The sequence below is a fragment of the Hemitrygon akajei genome, chromosome 22 (assembly GCF_048418815.1).
Source record: "Hemitrygon akajei chromosome 22, sHemAka1.3, whole genome shotgun sequence".
NCBI classification, from domain to species: Eukaryota; Metazoa; Chordata; class Chondrichthyes; order Myliobatiformes; family Dasyatidae; genus Hemitrygon; species Hemitrygon akajei.
Genome location: NC_133145.1, coordinates 46954355 through 46969418, shown reverse-complemented (window position 1 = coordinate 46969418; position 15064 = coordinate 46954355). Strand labels below are relative to the sequence as shown.

The following is a 15064-nucleotide window of genomic DNA, read 5'->3' as shown; positions in this document are numbered from 1 at the left end:
CCTTTAATGCAGGGCTGTAGTTATAAGGAGACATTGGATAGGCTGGGTTTATTCTCACTTGAATGCAGGTGGCCAAGAAATGAACTCACAAAGGTTTATAAAATTACAAGGGGCATAAATAGGATGGATGAAGTCTTCTTCGTGGGGCAGGTAAGTCTAAAACTAGATGGCAGAGGTTTAAGTTGAGAAAAAAGAAATTGAAAAGAGATCTGAGGGATTGAGGATATGGACCTAATGCATGCAAGTTGGATTAGCGCAGGCAGGCATCGTAGTTGGCATGGAGAAGAAGGGTTGGAAAGGCTGGTTTCTGTATTGCATAACTGTATGAATTTAATGCAACTCTTAGGGAGACAATTCCAGGATTTAGGGCTTTGAACTGAAGACATGGGAACCAAAAACATAATTCCTTTGACATTTCCTCAGTGAGAAAATTGCTTAACTGGATAAGGTCAAGCATAAATAACATGTATCACTCTCATCAGTTGTTTTAAATGGCACAGACTTATAATTGTTGAACTAATAATCAGTCAATAGTAAATATGAGTGTTAAAAGTTTTCTGGATACTCAAGTCAGTATTTACTAACACTCTCTCCGGGTTCTTTCTGTGACCTAGTTCAACCATGGTGTACCTATTCCCTATACAATTTTGGCACATGACATTTGCTATCTAACCCGGTATTGAACTGGGATCCCACTGTACTTTTTAACCATTTTAAATTGTTGCCTTGTGCTTCCACACCCCGATGTTAAGTGCCTGGGTAAACAATATTTCTTTCAATCTCGGTCTACGGTGCAGCTGACAGGTTCCTGCAGTCATTTTTGTTTCAGTAGCCGTGTGTTATAAATATGATAGCTGGTTTTAGTGAAAGGGAAAGCACCTTACTTATGACAAGATGGTATTACAGAATACATATGCAGGCTGGTAAAGTATAACATCGCTGGTTTCTGGGCTATACTGCTTTCTCTGTTCCTTATGACAATGGCATAAAGCTATGCCCCACAATACTGCCTTAAAGCTACATGTATGAGGAGATGGCATTTCGAACAGATCTGATTGCAAATGCAAGGAAAGTTGGAGGCTGCGTATGTACTGTGTTGATGCCATGTGCAGGAAAACTAATTAAAATCAATTGTAAAAATAATATACATTCATGTTGCTTTTATTTTGCTTTCATTCAAGTTTGCAGTTAAGTAACTTTGGCAGTTTCAATCAAAAATACTTTGCATTATGTAATATATACATTGTAAAAAATGGACCATTAAATCAATCATGCAAAATTTAAAACATTAGTTTTAATTTGGAGTGCATGGGCTACTCTCCCTCTATTGATTGCAAGTCAGTGGAAAATATCGCTTCTTTTAACAAGAAACATAAAATGCAGGAAATGCTTTGCAGGTCAGGCAGCATCTTTGGAACAAGAAATTAATAAAACATTTTATTAAGAGGCACCTCCTCTGACATTTCTACCTGAAACATTAACTCAGATTCTTTTCCCGGTGATCCCGTCTGACATGCTGCACGTTTACTGTACTCTCTGTTTTTCTTTCAGATTTCCAGCATCAGCAGTATTTTTTTCTCTAATTATCACTTTTTAGCCCTTTCTGGCTTTGTTGCAGTAGCCGCCTTCTTTTCACAAGCAACTCCACTTTGTTTACAGCCAAGAAATTGTGAACTCCTCTTCCATGAGGATAGAGAGATTCTGCAAAGTCAGCACCTATAAAGAAAATCCAAGGGCATGACGTGAACATAATGGACACAAACACTGGAATGATTTTATTCAAAATGTAAAAGGCAAAATTATTTAACAAAAAGCAGAGATCATGAATTATAAAATGTAATTAAACTCCATGCAGGAGCTCATTAGCATGACCAGGTGATTCTTGGAGGCAATGCAGATCTATTTGCCTATCTCCCACACTAGTACACCCGTATGCACTGAACAGCTGTGTTTATCAAGTTCAGAGAAAATACTCTCTGGAATTTTGCCTGTGAGGTCAAGGTCAAATTTAGCAGTATCTATCCATTAGTATCACCCTTACTAAAGACAAACAACCTGGCAAGTTCTGCTGAAAGCAGTCAATTTGTGCGGTAATGCAAGTAGTACCTAGACTCTTTGGAACTGCATGTAGGAAGATGTCAATAGTATCAACTGAAAGCAAATCAATAGAATGTGAAAAAGCAATACTTCCCAAATTTAACTCCATTTCCTTTCTGTTCTAAAATCTGATAAAAGGCTATCCAGACCGAGTTTGTCACGGTTTGGAGGCTTGTGTGCCTCAATGACTCGGAGAACTATGCTGGCTGGAGTCAGGGCTTTATGCTTTGGCTCTCGGTAATCATGTCAAGATTACCCATGCCAAACAGGTCAAAGGTAGAATCCAGCCTATGAGCGGCCCACTGGTCCTCCAGGTTCGAGGGTTCAGTTCAGAACTAACATCCCTGCCGGTAAAACAAAACTTATGGAAACAGCAATAAAGAATCCTTCTACATCTGAGAGCAACAGTATTCTTGAGTCTCCATCCGGGACTTGCATGACTGAAAGTAATGAAAACCGAGAAGAAGCTACTGACATGATGAAGGCAGCTCTGAACACTGCCAGAGCTGCCCTAGATGCCAGTGACATAACAGGCAGTAAGTAAGACCAAGTTTAGGTCCTCACCTTTGTGTCCAACCTGTAGGAGAAGTCTGAGATTGAGACCCCATTAACAGTAACTAACTGTGGGGGATTAGAAACTCCAAAAATAGTAACTTCATGTAAACGTAGGTCATCCACTTGGCTGTTTAAATGGACTATCTCACTGAGCAGCATATTCTGGGGGTGAAGATAAAAAAAGAGCTTAAAATAAGTTAGTGTACCAATCAAGTGTCCATGCAACATGTCAGTTTCTCAAAGGTGTTGGTTTATAAAATGGTAAGCGGTTCAATTCAATAAGACTAAGGAAAAAAAATCATGTGTCAACAAATAACAAAATGCAGCATTAAAAATTATATAAAGTTGCAAATCTGTACTGAAATGCAAATTAAACAAAATCTTTTGAAGTACATATAAAGAAAATACACCTTTCATTTACAGGTTAACATCTGCAAAGCCTATAACTTGGGTTGTTTTGAGCTCAAATTGCTATTTATGATTTCCAAAGAATTTTCCAATTTCCTGTAATCAACATTTGTCCTTTGTTCACTAGCCTTGCAATGTCCTGTAGGTTTTTCTACCTGCAGCTGATGGTGCTCAATTGATCACACATCATGAGGTGCAGATTGAGTTTGGACCATTTTTATAATAGACTTACACAGGCAATTTAATCAGACTCCTTTGTGTGCTTAACAGCATAGAAATTTGATTGCATGGCACCATTTTTTTTCAGCACTATATGAATGAAAACGGTCTTCACTCAGCGATCCCATATTGTGCTATAACAACTTCTGCTAGGTTGTTTCCTGTCACTCCAGAATTCGGCCTAATGTGTCTCGACATGAGCCACGCTTGTGCTTCTAGTGCAATTTCTGCTTTTGACACACACTAAATGACTTCTTTCGCAAAGCATTGCTGGAGAAATTAATTGTTATTGATCACTCCAGGAACAATTGTGCTACATAGGACTGCAATCCTGCTTAGCTAAATTGCATTACTTATCTAAGGCCTCTCTCTGACAAGAGGAACTACTACAACCATCTCTCCTTCTACTAACTTTTCACTGGCTCTCCAGTTGGCACAACGCCTAAATGTCTAGAGCACCATATCCATTCCCTAGCTCTTCCACTTTCTCAAAATCTTGATTACTCATTCCCCCAGCCCTCTGACCCACTTGATTGTTGATGGAGATTTTGATTGCTGATTAGTCCCCTGTGCACTCAAAATGCCAACCTCAAACCAGCCAAGTTTCATCTTCTATCACAGGCCCCAAGATGATCCCACTGCCTAGCTCCCTGCATTTCTTTCATGCACTCCAAAGCAGCAAAAATTTGCAATATATATGCACTAGTACCTAGAGTTGAGTCTTCAGTGAGACTGAAGCTTGCAATGGCTGGTCCACAGCTATAACAGATGTGGATGTAACGCATAAAAACCATACTAGTAAACCATTCTTGGTGCTCCCAATTTCCATGTTCTTTGTGTAAGTAAAACAGTAGAAGTGACTTATTCAGAGAAATGTTGGCGCTTAAACAGTCATTGTAATTTATCGAGAGGAGGACTATACGTACATACATACATTTTTAGCGAGGAAGATAATTTTAGTATAGTCTCCTTTTTCATAAGTCAGTAGACTGTCACCATCATCCCAGAAGAGTTCTCCTCTTGTAACTCCTTGATCAGACAGTGCCACCATCAGATGAAATGGGTTTGTACGAGAGACAGCAGTTGTTCTACTGGGCTCCTTAACAAAATACACGATAATATCAACTGTTATTCTTATGTTCTGGAGTCAAATCAGCACTTCTAAAAGTATTTATAATGCACGATTGATACATGAAAGGGCTATTCATTCAGCTGTTCTCAGGGGAAAAAAAAGTCAGTCCTGTACAACAAATTATGAGGTTGACCGAGCAGATGGCAAGAGCATCCTCTATGGACTATACTTCTCGCTGCCTCATTAAAGCAGTCAACATAATCAAGGACTCCACCCACTCCATATATTCTCTCTTCTTCTCTTTCCCGTCGAGCAGAAGAAACAAGAGCCTGAAGGCACATATTATAAGGCACAAGGACAGCTTCTGTCCCACTGTTATCATATTCTTGAACAGACCTCTTGTATGATAAGATGGACTTTTGGCCTCTATCTTCCTCATGATGATCTTGCACTTTATCATTTAGCTGCACTGCACTTTTTTGGTAGCTTTTACACTTTATCCTGCATTGTTATTGTTTTACCTCATTCTGGTTCAATGCACTGCGTGATGATTTCTGATGTATAAACACTGTGTAAGTCAGGCTTTTCACATGTGACAATAATAAACTAATTTTCATCTCATACTGAAGATGTATGAATTGAGATGAAGAGGGTTTAAAAAAAGATTGAAAAAGGGCAATTTTCCACACAGAGAGTGGTTGGAATCTGGTATATGCTGCTTGAGGAGGTGCCAGAGGCATGTACTTTTACAACGTTTAAGAAGCACCTGGACAAGCACTTGAATAGCCGAAGCATAGAAGGCTATGGATTAAATGCAAATTATTGGGAAAGTTGTGGGTTCTGCCAGCTCCATCATGGGCACTAGCCTTAGCATCCAGGACACCTTCAAAAGGCGATGCCTCAAAAAGGCAACATCCATTATTAAGAGCCCCCATCACACAGTACATGCTCTCTTCTCATTTCCACTAACGAGGTGGTACAGCAAGACATATACTCAAAGTTCCAGGACAGCTTCTTACCACCCGCCATCAGATTTCTGAATGGACAATGTACCCATGAGGACTACCTTTCCCTCTCTTTTTTCATTATTTATATAATTTAATTTTCTTTTTATGTGTACTTATTGTAATTTATAGCTTTTATTGTGTATTGCTGCTGCAAAACAATTAACTTCATGATATATGCTAGTGATATTAAACCTGATTCTGATTCTAGATGAGTATAATAGTGGATGCAGACATGGTAGACTGAAAAACCTTTTCTGTTCTGTATGATTCCACGACTCTAACACAGGAATCCATAATACAAACTGAATTATTGGTTTCTAATTCTGTAAATTAAGATACAAAACATCAAAATGTGTTAAAAACCCAAGAAATAATCTGAAAGAATTCAAGTACAGATACGTTAAAGATAAAATTCACCCTTGACAGAGGTGCAATAAAGTTAAGCTGGTGAGATGCCCATATTGGCACTGACATATTTTCACCTGTTTTGCATTCCTGCTGCACTTAAACCTTGCTTCAGATAAAGTTACGTGCATACACTTACTTGTAGTGGCAAAATGCAGCCTTCTCGCACATGGACATTGATGGTATCCAAGGGTGCCTCTAGTAGAATGTACTGGCCTTTGCTATGAATAGCAGAACCCTACACATTGAAATATACAAGATGAGAGATGGAGAAAGATATTAAAATGAGACAAATTTCTAGCTGTTTACACAGAAATAAGAATACTAGGGGTACGCTGGGGCAAACCTATTTAACCAAATACCATCCACTATATAACTTCTGGATTGGAGAGATAGGTTTTGAATGGAGTTGAACACTCCCACGTCTGGATATTGCAGTGCAAATGTTTTACACTTCCTTAGAATGAAACATTAAAAAAAAACTGAACACCGCTCCTCCTATCCCGTTAACTATAACAAAAAAATCTGCATAATAATTAGCTTGGCAGGTCGCATCGATGAGCACACAAACTTGAGGGAAGGCAAGAAATGGACGACTGCACAAATCAACAAACTTATTCAAATGACATCTCAGATCAAGCTGTGACACAAACACAGACACAGTAAACAGGACATCTGATGTTGTTTGCTACCCATGATCATATATTAATAACAGCCTTATTTATAAATCACCTTACATACATTAAGATGCAGCCTCAAAGTGTTTTACATAGATTGCAAAGATCAATCAGTATCATAAAAATGAGACAAACATTAAAATTCATAAGCATTATATAGAATGAACTATAAACAAATATACCAAATTATATAAATGCAATCAACATCAACAGGCATCAAATAGTCCTAAAAATAGGCCAAAATAAAAAAATGGGTATTTATAAGAGTTTTTAGAAGTATTGAAGAATGAGAAACATGACTCACATTGTACAGATTATACCATGTAGCAGAGGGAAAATAGGCAGACACTTCCACTGTTTCAGGCTCTAATACTGGACTGATGAGAAGGGCGTCCCCCAACATAAACTGACGATCAATGCTCCAGGTATTTGGATCTTGAGAGAATCTAAATTCAAGAAAGAGAATGCTGATTATCTATACGAGACCAACACAATTGAAGTATATTCCTTTTCAAATAAAGGCATAAAATGTACACTAAATTGATATCTTAATATTTTCCATAAAAATAACTGATGGTATAGATACACGTACTTCAGAAAGAGTAAGGCTTCAAATATTTGTTGATCACATAGTTACACTTCTAAACTCGGGTATGCTGCTGAACTAGGCAGTGGTGTAGGAGTCCACTATTCAAACAATTTGAACATAATGTACTATTCAATAGAACAATAGCTGGTCCCTTGCTCCAAATCCACTTTAATATCTGGTCCCCAAAATATTCTGCTTCCCAAAAATCTATTCATCTCCAGTTTAAATCAATTTAATGATTGAACATCAGTAGGCTTCTTCTGCAGTGAATTCCAAAGATTCACAAAACTAAGAAAAATCTTTATTTCACGCCTTATTCCTGACTAATTCTAGCTCAATAGAGAAAGAACCTTTTACTATCTACCTTGTCAATTCTTCTCAGATTTTTTTTGTTTTAAAAAGTTGATCTACAACTCTTTTAAATTTATGATATTACAGGTCCAACCCTATCAATTTTTCACCACAGGACAGTCTCCTCATCCCATCTTCTCTTAACCATTCCCAGCTGCATCACCTTGAACACAACTATATCTTCGTTAGTAAAAGAAACTCACAGCTGCACTCTAGCTGCCTCTAACCAAAACCCTGAATAGTTGCTACAGGATTTCCTTATACTTGTTCACCAATCTCAATGGTTTTGTCTTTGTAACTGCCTAATAATACTCCCAGAGTATTTGTGTGTGTGTGTGTGTGTGTGTGTGTGTGTGTGTGTGTGTGTGTGTGTGTCCTTAACTCCTGGTGGAGTCGTCAGGGCGCCGTCATGACAAGCTTTTTCCGCCGATCTAATTCTGGTGATTGCTCATCATGCTCATCATTGCTCATCATAACCCCAGGGTCTTGGGCTTCTGAACCCTGGTGGAGCCCATCCCTCTCCAGGAATAGGTGTTATATACAGTGGCCAATTAACCTACCTACATGCATGATTTGAGATGTGGGAGGAAACTGGATCACCTGAAGAAAACCCACATGGTAACAGGGAGAATGTGCAAATGCCACACAGACAGCACAAAAAGTTAGGATTATGCCTCGGTATTTGGCACAGTGAGGCAGTATTTCTGTCCCAACCTATTTGTTTCTACCCTGATTAAGTCTTCCTTCAGCTTTCTTTGATTCAAGAGAAACAAACAGCCTAGCTAATCTTTCCACACCCTAGAGGCATTCAAATCTCTCTGCTTTTCATAAACTACTCAGCATTCAACAAGTATTCCAGTCTAATCTTCCAAACTTTTCTCCATATCATAATAAACAACCTTTAACTGCCATACATGCTTGCAAGTCAACATGCTCAAAACAGCTTCCTTTCCCAATAAGGTTCTTTTCATTAACAAATTTACAAATGGTCAAAAGCCCCAGGGCCAATGGAACCCTCTACACAAGAAGAAAATTACTTCTTCCATTTGGGCAATATTACCAGTCGAGGACAAGGAAGTCATATTTAAGAAGGTCCGAAAGATCTGCAGATGCTGCAAATCTAAAAATCAGAAAATGCTGGAAGCAGAATATTTCAAATACATATCTTCCTGTATTTTCTATTTTATTTTGTTTTTAAGAGGGACTGTATTTTATATGCAAGTAAAAATATGGGGAAAAGGCAAGTTTGTGGAGCTGAGTCCATAACCAGATAAGGCATGATCTTATTGAATGGGGGTGCTGGCACGACAGGCCAGATAGCCTACTCCTGCTCCTAGTTCCTATATTTTATGTAAAATATAAATACATCAGGGTTTCTAGTGACACACATTTTAATTTTGAATCAACTCATAGAGAAACTTTTATTTAAAACTTAGACATCATTGGATAATCTAAAACATATCTGCGACATGGCCTATTGTGCTGCAGGCAGTGAAAATGGCTCACAGCTCCAGGAATGCAGCTTTGATTTTGACATCCTGTGTTGTATGTGAAGTTTACACATTTTTCCTGTAACTGTGGGTCTCCCCAGTGCATTCTGTATTCTCAAGGCATGCTGGCTGTTAGGTTAATTTGCTAAAATAAATTAACCTTACCAGAAGGTGACTGGTAGGAGAATAAGTGTGGTGTGAGTGAGCGAGCAGGTGAGACAGAGGCTATCAAGACAATAATTGGGGGATTTGGTTTGAAATCTACAAGAAACTCAGTAGGCCCAATTGCCTTTTCCTAACTTTACTAACAAATGCTGGAAATTCGAGCAACACACACAAAATGCTAGAACTCTGCAGGCCAGGCAGCATCTATGGAAAAAAAAGTACAGTTGACGTTTCGAGCCGAAATCCTTCGGCAGGACTTTATTAAAAAGGCAACATACTCAAATGACAGTGGCCGAACAACCATCTCTCCGGCAGTGTGTGCCTTGTGGAAAAGTGTGTAAAGAAAAGGGAGCAGCATGTATCTGGTGAAGAGAGCTTTCCGCATTGCTGACTGAGCTGACTCACTGAAGACGTATGGTTCCTGAGACTGAAAAACAAAATACGCAATGCATTTTTATTTTTAAATCGCTGTTCCTATCAAAGGGCAAATATTAACTCACACTTTAGTCCTCAATATCATCGAATTGATCAGCTGATAAATCCCAATAGCTATTCACAGGGAGCTTGCCAGAGAAGAGGCCTCAAATGCTCAGGCAGATCTTTAAAGGTATTTCCTAATAAGGAGACAAGGAGAGGGGGTGGTAAAGAGGGAGGAAGTGAGGGTGACTGGGGGAGGTTAAGAGTGCTGATTAAAATTAATTCAATCCGTGATATTCGTATCAAAAGATTCATCGCATTTAAGTGCTATGTATTAAGTGGGAGCTCTTCTATATCCATTTATGAAGATGCAAACTGGTGAACACGATCAGTTTTATTCAGCTATGCATTGCACAAATGAATTACACTATGTGTGCTTCTGTGAATGAAGGCTTTAATGCAACTTTTGACCAGACTCCAGCATATTCCTCTTCACCACATGCTGAAGAGCTTGCGAGGGATCCTTTTGAGATGCCAGGAACATAAGCTCCCTATAGTAGCTTGGCAGGAGGCACAAGTACTATGTTTTTCTCCCAACATTCCTCTGCAAATAGTAGAGTATGACAAGGAGACCACCAAATCTTGAAATGATTCCACTCACATTTGTCATTCTCCTTTAACAAAATTAAATCCTTTAGGTGAAAATAGATAAAACTTCATAAGCAGAACACATATGCAAAAGCTCACTCGAAACATTAAGCCCTGTGCAGGCTAAGCAACTGCTACTGTCATCTTTATTTCAAATATTCAAACACCAGTACTCATAAAGGGATCAGAAGTGGAAAGAGTGAGCAATTTCAAGTTTCTGGGTGTCAACGTTTCTGAGAATCTATCCTGGGCCAGACGTATCGATACAGCTACAAACCAGGCATGACAGTAGGAGTTCGAGGAGATTTAGTACGTCACCAAAGACACTCGCAAATTTCTACAGATGCTCTGTAGAGAGCATTCTAACTGGCTGCATCACCATGTGGTACAGAGGTCCACTTCACAGGATTGATAGAAGCTGCAGAAAGTTGTAAACTCAGTCAGCTCCATCACGGGCACTAGCCTCCATAGGATCCAGGTGATGCCTCAGAAAGGTGGCATCCATCATTAAGAACCCCCAGCACCCAAGACATGCCCTGTTCTCTTTGCTACCATTAGGAAGGAGGTACAGGAGCCAGAAGACACACGCTCAATGATTCAGGAACAGTTGCTTCCCCCCGCCACCAGATTTCTGAATGGTCGTTGAACCCATGAACACTACCTCAATATATTTTTAAAATTTTTATTTGTGCACTATTTAACTATTGAATATACATACACTCATTTACTGTAATGAGTAGTTTTTTCTCTATTATTATGTATTGCATTGTACTAAAGCCAAAAAGACAACAAATTTCACGACAGATGGCTGTGATATTAAACCTGATTTTGATTGTTTCTCCTTGCTTTTTGAAAGTATTGCCTCCAGTCATGAAACTGTTATTGACAAATGAGGAAATGTCTGTAATCCGGAAACAAGGGATCACAGTGGAGAAAACTGTATATAGAGCGATAATGGGATTTATGAGTGAACTTTTCACACTCAAATTGCACAGCTGAATCATACACATCAAAAATAAAAGAAGTTAATTCTTTGGTTTATTACAATGTCATTTCATGGAAATGATAAGTGCCAAGGCAAATACATTACAAGTTAAAATAGACAGTAAGCACCTACTTTACAGGTTGCCCTATTCCATTAACAGAGGTGCAGATCATATCCTTTAGCACAAAAATAGTAATAAACAATGAACCAATTTCCTGCATCTTACAGTGTTAAATATTCAGTATTTTAAAATAATACATACCGGCTCTTTCCAGGCATTGTGATTCCGCATGAAAGGGTAGAATGATCCAAGTTGTGTCCAGCGCACACAGAGTTCTTCAGTGGTGGCTCCACCGAAACCACAGATATCCGCTCCCACAAGAGGAATTCCATACATATTAAACAGCAGTACAGCTGTAATGATAGCACAAAAAAATCATCTCTCACATTCCACATTTGATAATTAAATTGTACACTATTTAAAAAGCACTGTATGACTATGCTATTTTAAATAAAACAAAAATCAGAGCCTAGAAATAAAAAGGATTTATTCTTAGGTGGAATAATACGTGCTGCATCTTCAGTTTTGACAGAATGCAGAAGCACTAAGGCAGCAGAAATTTAAAACAAGCAGAATTGTCACTTACAGACAGTGGCTAGGACATATAGAAAAGGCAGAGGCTGAGAGCAGTTGTTTGCTCCATCGTCTGCTAGTGAAGTTGCTTGATTCATCTATGCAACATTCAACAAATTAGAAAGTCTAAATTGTTTAAGAAATTAAATATACAGATGCTATACTTTATGAACAACCTTTCACCTTGTATATGTCTAGCAAGATACGTTGTATAAACAATTTTTGTACCTCGCCATTATTTATATCTATGTAGTTTGCAACACCATTCTACCCTCAATAGCTGGAACCAACACTAGAATGTCATAATTACATCCTAGTATTAAATGCTACACAAAATCAACTTCTCAACTTCTAATATAAACCAATTATAATTTAAATGCTTTCTTTCCAAACACTTCACAGTTTTTCATTTCTGATAGAAAATATTAAAAGTTAGATGATTAAAACCATAATAATGTAAATCTAAAACTATATTCTACAGCTCATAGCTTTTGAAAAGGAGACTTAACTCTATAAATAAAATTGAAAAGTGCTTAAATCAGGGGTTTCCAACCTGGGGTCCACGCACTCCCTGCTTAATGATAGGGGTCCATGCATTAAAACAAAGGTTGGGAGCCCCTTCCTTAAATGCTTAGCAGACAGACAATGTCCTTACAGAAAGGAAATTAACTTATCAGGTAATTTCCAAAACTTTAAGCCAAAACACCTGGGATGGTGTAATACATGTCACTCCAGTTGCTTCTGATATCCCCAGTCCAATGCCCAGCATAGTGACCATGACTGGGAAATGTGGACCTTGAAATCACAAAAGGACGCTTTCCAATCACCTTGATCAACGCACTAAACGAAAGAAAGAAGACATTGTGTAACATAAACTGAAGACTTGATGAAGGGACTTAGCCAGAATCATTTATTCCTCTCCATAGATGCTGCCTGACATGCTGAGTTCAATACCAATTCCCAGGGCCATTTATTGCTGTCATGCTACCATACTTATTTAATTTAAGAGATTAGAATTTATTCACTGAGTTCTATAGGTATCTGCACTTGTACACCTCATTCTTCCTTATACAGTTGAAGTCAGAAGTTTACATACACCTTAGCCAAATACATTTAAACTCAGTTTTTCACAATTCCTGACATTTAATCCCAGAAAACATTCCATCTTAGGTCAGTTAGGATCACTACTTTATTTTAAGAATGTGAAATGTCAGAATAATAGCAGAGAGAATGATTTATTTCAGCTTTTATTTCTTTCATCACTTTCCCAGTGGGTCAGAAGTTTGCATACACTTTGTTAGTATTTGGTAGCATTGCCTTTAAATTGTTTAACTTGGGTCAAACGTTTTGGGTAGCCTTCCACAAGCTTCTCACAGTAAGTTGCTGGAATGTTGTTCCATTCCTCCAGACAGAACTGGTATAACTGAATCAGGTTTGTAGGCCTCCTTGCTCGCACACACTTTTCAGTTCTGCCCACAAATTTTCTATCAGATTGAGGTCAGGGCTTTGTGATGGTCACTCCAATACCTTGACTTTGTTGTCCTTAAGCAATTTTGCCACAACGTTGGAGGTATGCTTGGGGTCATTGTCCATTTGGAAGACCCATTTGCGACCGAGCTTTAACTTCCTGGCTGATGTCTTGAGATGTTGCTTCAATATATCCACATAATTTTCCTTCCTCATGACGCCATCTATTTTGTGAAATGCACCAGTCCCTCCTGCAGCAAAGCACCCCCACAACATGATGCTATCACCCCCATGCTTCACGGTTGGGATGGTGTTCTTCGACTTGCATGCCTCACCCTTTTTCCTCCAAACATAACGATGGTCATTATGGCCAAACAGTTCAATTTTTATTTCATCAGGCCAGAGGACATCTCTCCAAAAAGTAAGCTCTTTGCCCCGATGTGCACTTGCAAACTGTAGTCTGGCTTTTTATGGTGGTTTTGGAGCAGTGGCTTCTTCCTTGCTGAGCAGCCTTTCAGGTTATGTCGATATAGGACTCATTTTACTGTGGATATAGTTACTCGTCTACCTGTTTCTTCCAGTATCTTCACAAGGTCCTTTGCTGTTGTTCTGGGATTGATTTGCACTTTTCACGCCAAAGTACGTTCATCTCTAGGAGACAGAATGTGTCTCCTTCCTGAGCGGTATGACAGCTGCGTGGTCCCGTGGTGTTTATACTTGCACACTATTGTTTGTACAGATGAATGTGGTACATTCAGGCATTTGGAAATTGCTCCAAGGATGAGCCAGACTTGTGGAGGTCCACAATTTTTTTTCCTGAGGCCTTGGCTGATTTCTTTTTTTTTCTTTTTAAATTTTTTTTAATTGAATTTTCAAATAGGTTACAGAAAGAAAAAAATTATCAACCCTTCCCCCTCCCCTTAACCCCTCCCCCCTAACATATCCCTATAGGAAAAAAAAAAGAAGAAAAAAGAAAGAAAGAAAGAAAAAAGAAAGAAAGAAAGGATGCCTGGATATCGGAAGATCCCCACATGCTCCATGGAGTTCATAATAACTTTAATATGTATGATTTCTTTTGATTTTGTTTGTAAACTTCTGACCCACTGGAATTATGATATAGTCAATTAAAAGTGAAATAATCTGTCTGTAAACAATTGTTGGAAAAATTACTCGTGTCATGCACGAAGTAGATATCCTCAACATCTTGCCAAAACTATAGTTTGCTAATATGAAATCTTTTATCCTTCTATTATAGACCAAGCTTATTCAGCTTGGAAGACTAAAGGATTACTACGATTTTCTGATTTATTTTTGGATAATTGTTTTATGTCTTTTGAACAATTATCTAATAAATATAATTTGCCTAGATTTCATTTTTCTAGATATTTACAGATTAGGAATTTCTTAAATACTGTACTTCCTACTTTTCCAAATTTTGTGTCTTCAGGTATTTTGGAGAATTTGTTTGAACTAAATCCTTCTCAGAAAGGGCTAATATCAAAACTTTATGATATAATTATGAAGATATGTTCAGAGCCCTTCTATAAGATTAAAAATGATTGGGAAAGAGAACTTAACCTTACTATCCCTATTGAGAATTGGGATAAAATTCTTCAATTAGTTAATACATCATCTATATGTGCTAAACATTCATTAATACAGTTTAAGGTTGTGCATAGGGCTCATATGTCCAAGGATAAATTGGCTCATTTTTATTCCTATATAAATCCTATTTGTGACAGATGTCATTCTGAGATAGCGTCTTTAACTCACATGCTCTGGTCGTGTCCGCTTTTGAAAAAATATTGGAAAATTTTTTTTGATATTATTTCTACGGTATTGAACATTGATTTACAACCTCATCCTATTACTGCAATT

General features: G+C 38.1%; 1 protein-coding gene across 2 annotated transcripts in view; it reads right to left on the bottom strand.

Moving 5' to 3' along the window:
• Window positions 1–1145: 1145 nt before the first annotated feature.
• Window positions 1146–15064, bottom strand: part of gaa (alpha glucosidase) — a 67456-nt gene continuing 53537 nt past the window's right edge. Inside the window, exons 13-20 of one of the 2 annotated variants that reach the window (XM_073026167.1) lie at window positions 12426–12559; window positions 11348–11499; window positions 9314–9462; window positions 6745–6886; window positions 5903–6001; window positions 4214–4378; window positions 2662–2814; window positions 1146–1716 (exon numbers count right to left, since the gene is read on the bottom strand). In XM_073026167.1, the coding sequence (XP_072882268.1) occupies window positions 1654–1716; window positions 2662–2814; window positions 4214–4378; window positions 5903–6001; window positions 6745–6886; window positions 9314–9462; window positions 11348–11499; window positions 12426–12559 (1057 nt within the window). In that variant the 3' untranslated portion in view covers window positions 1146–1653. Of the gene's footprint in view, window positions 1717–2661; window positions 2815–4205; window positions 4379–5902; window positions 6002–6744; window positions 6887–9313; window positions 9463–11347; window positions 11500–12425; window positions 12560–15064 lie in introns of those variants that run through there. The other variant, XM_073026168.1, reaches the window with a different exon arrangement.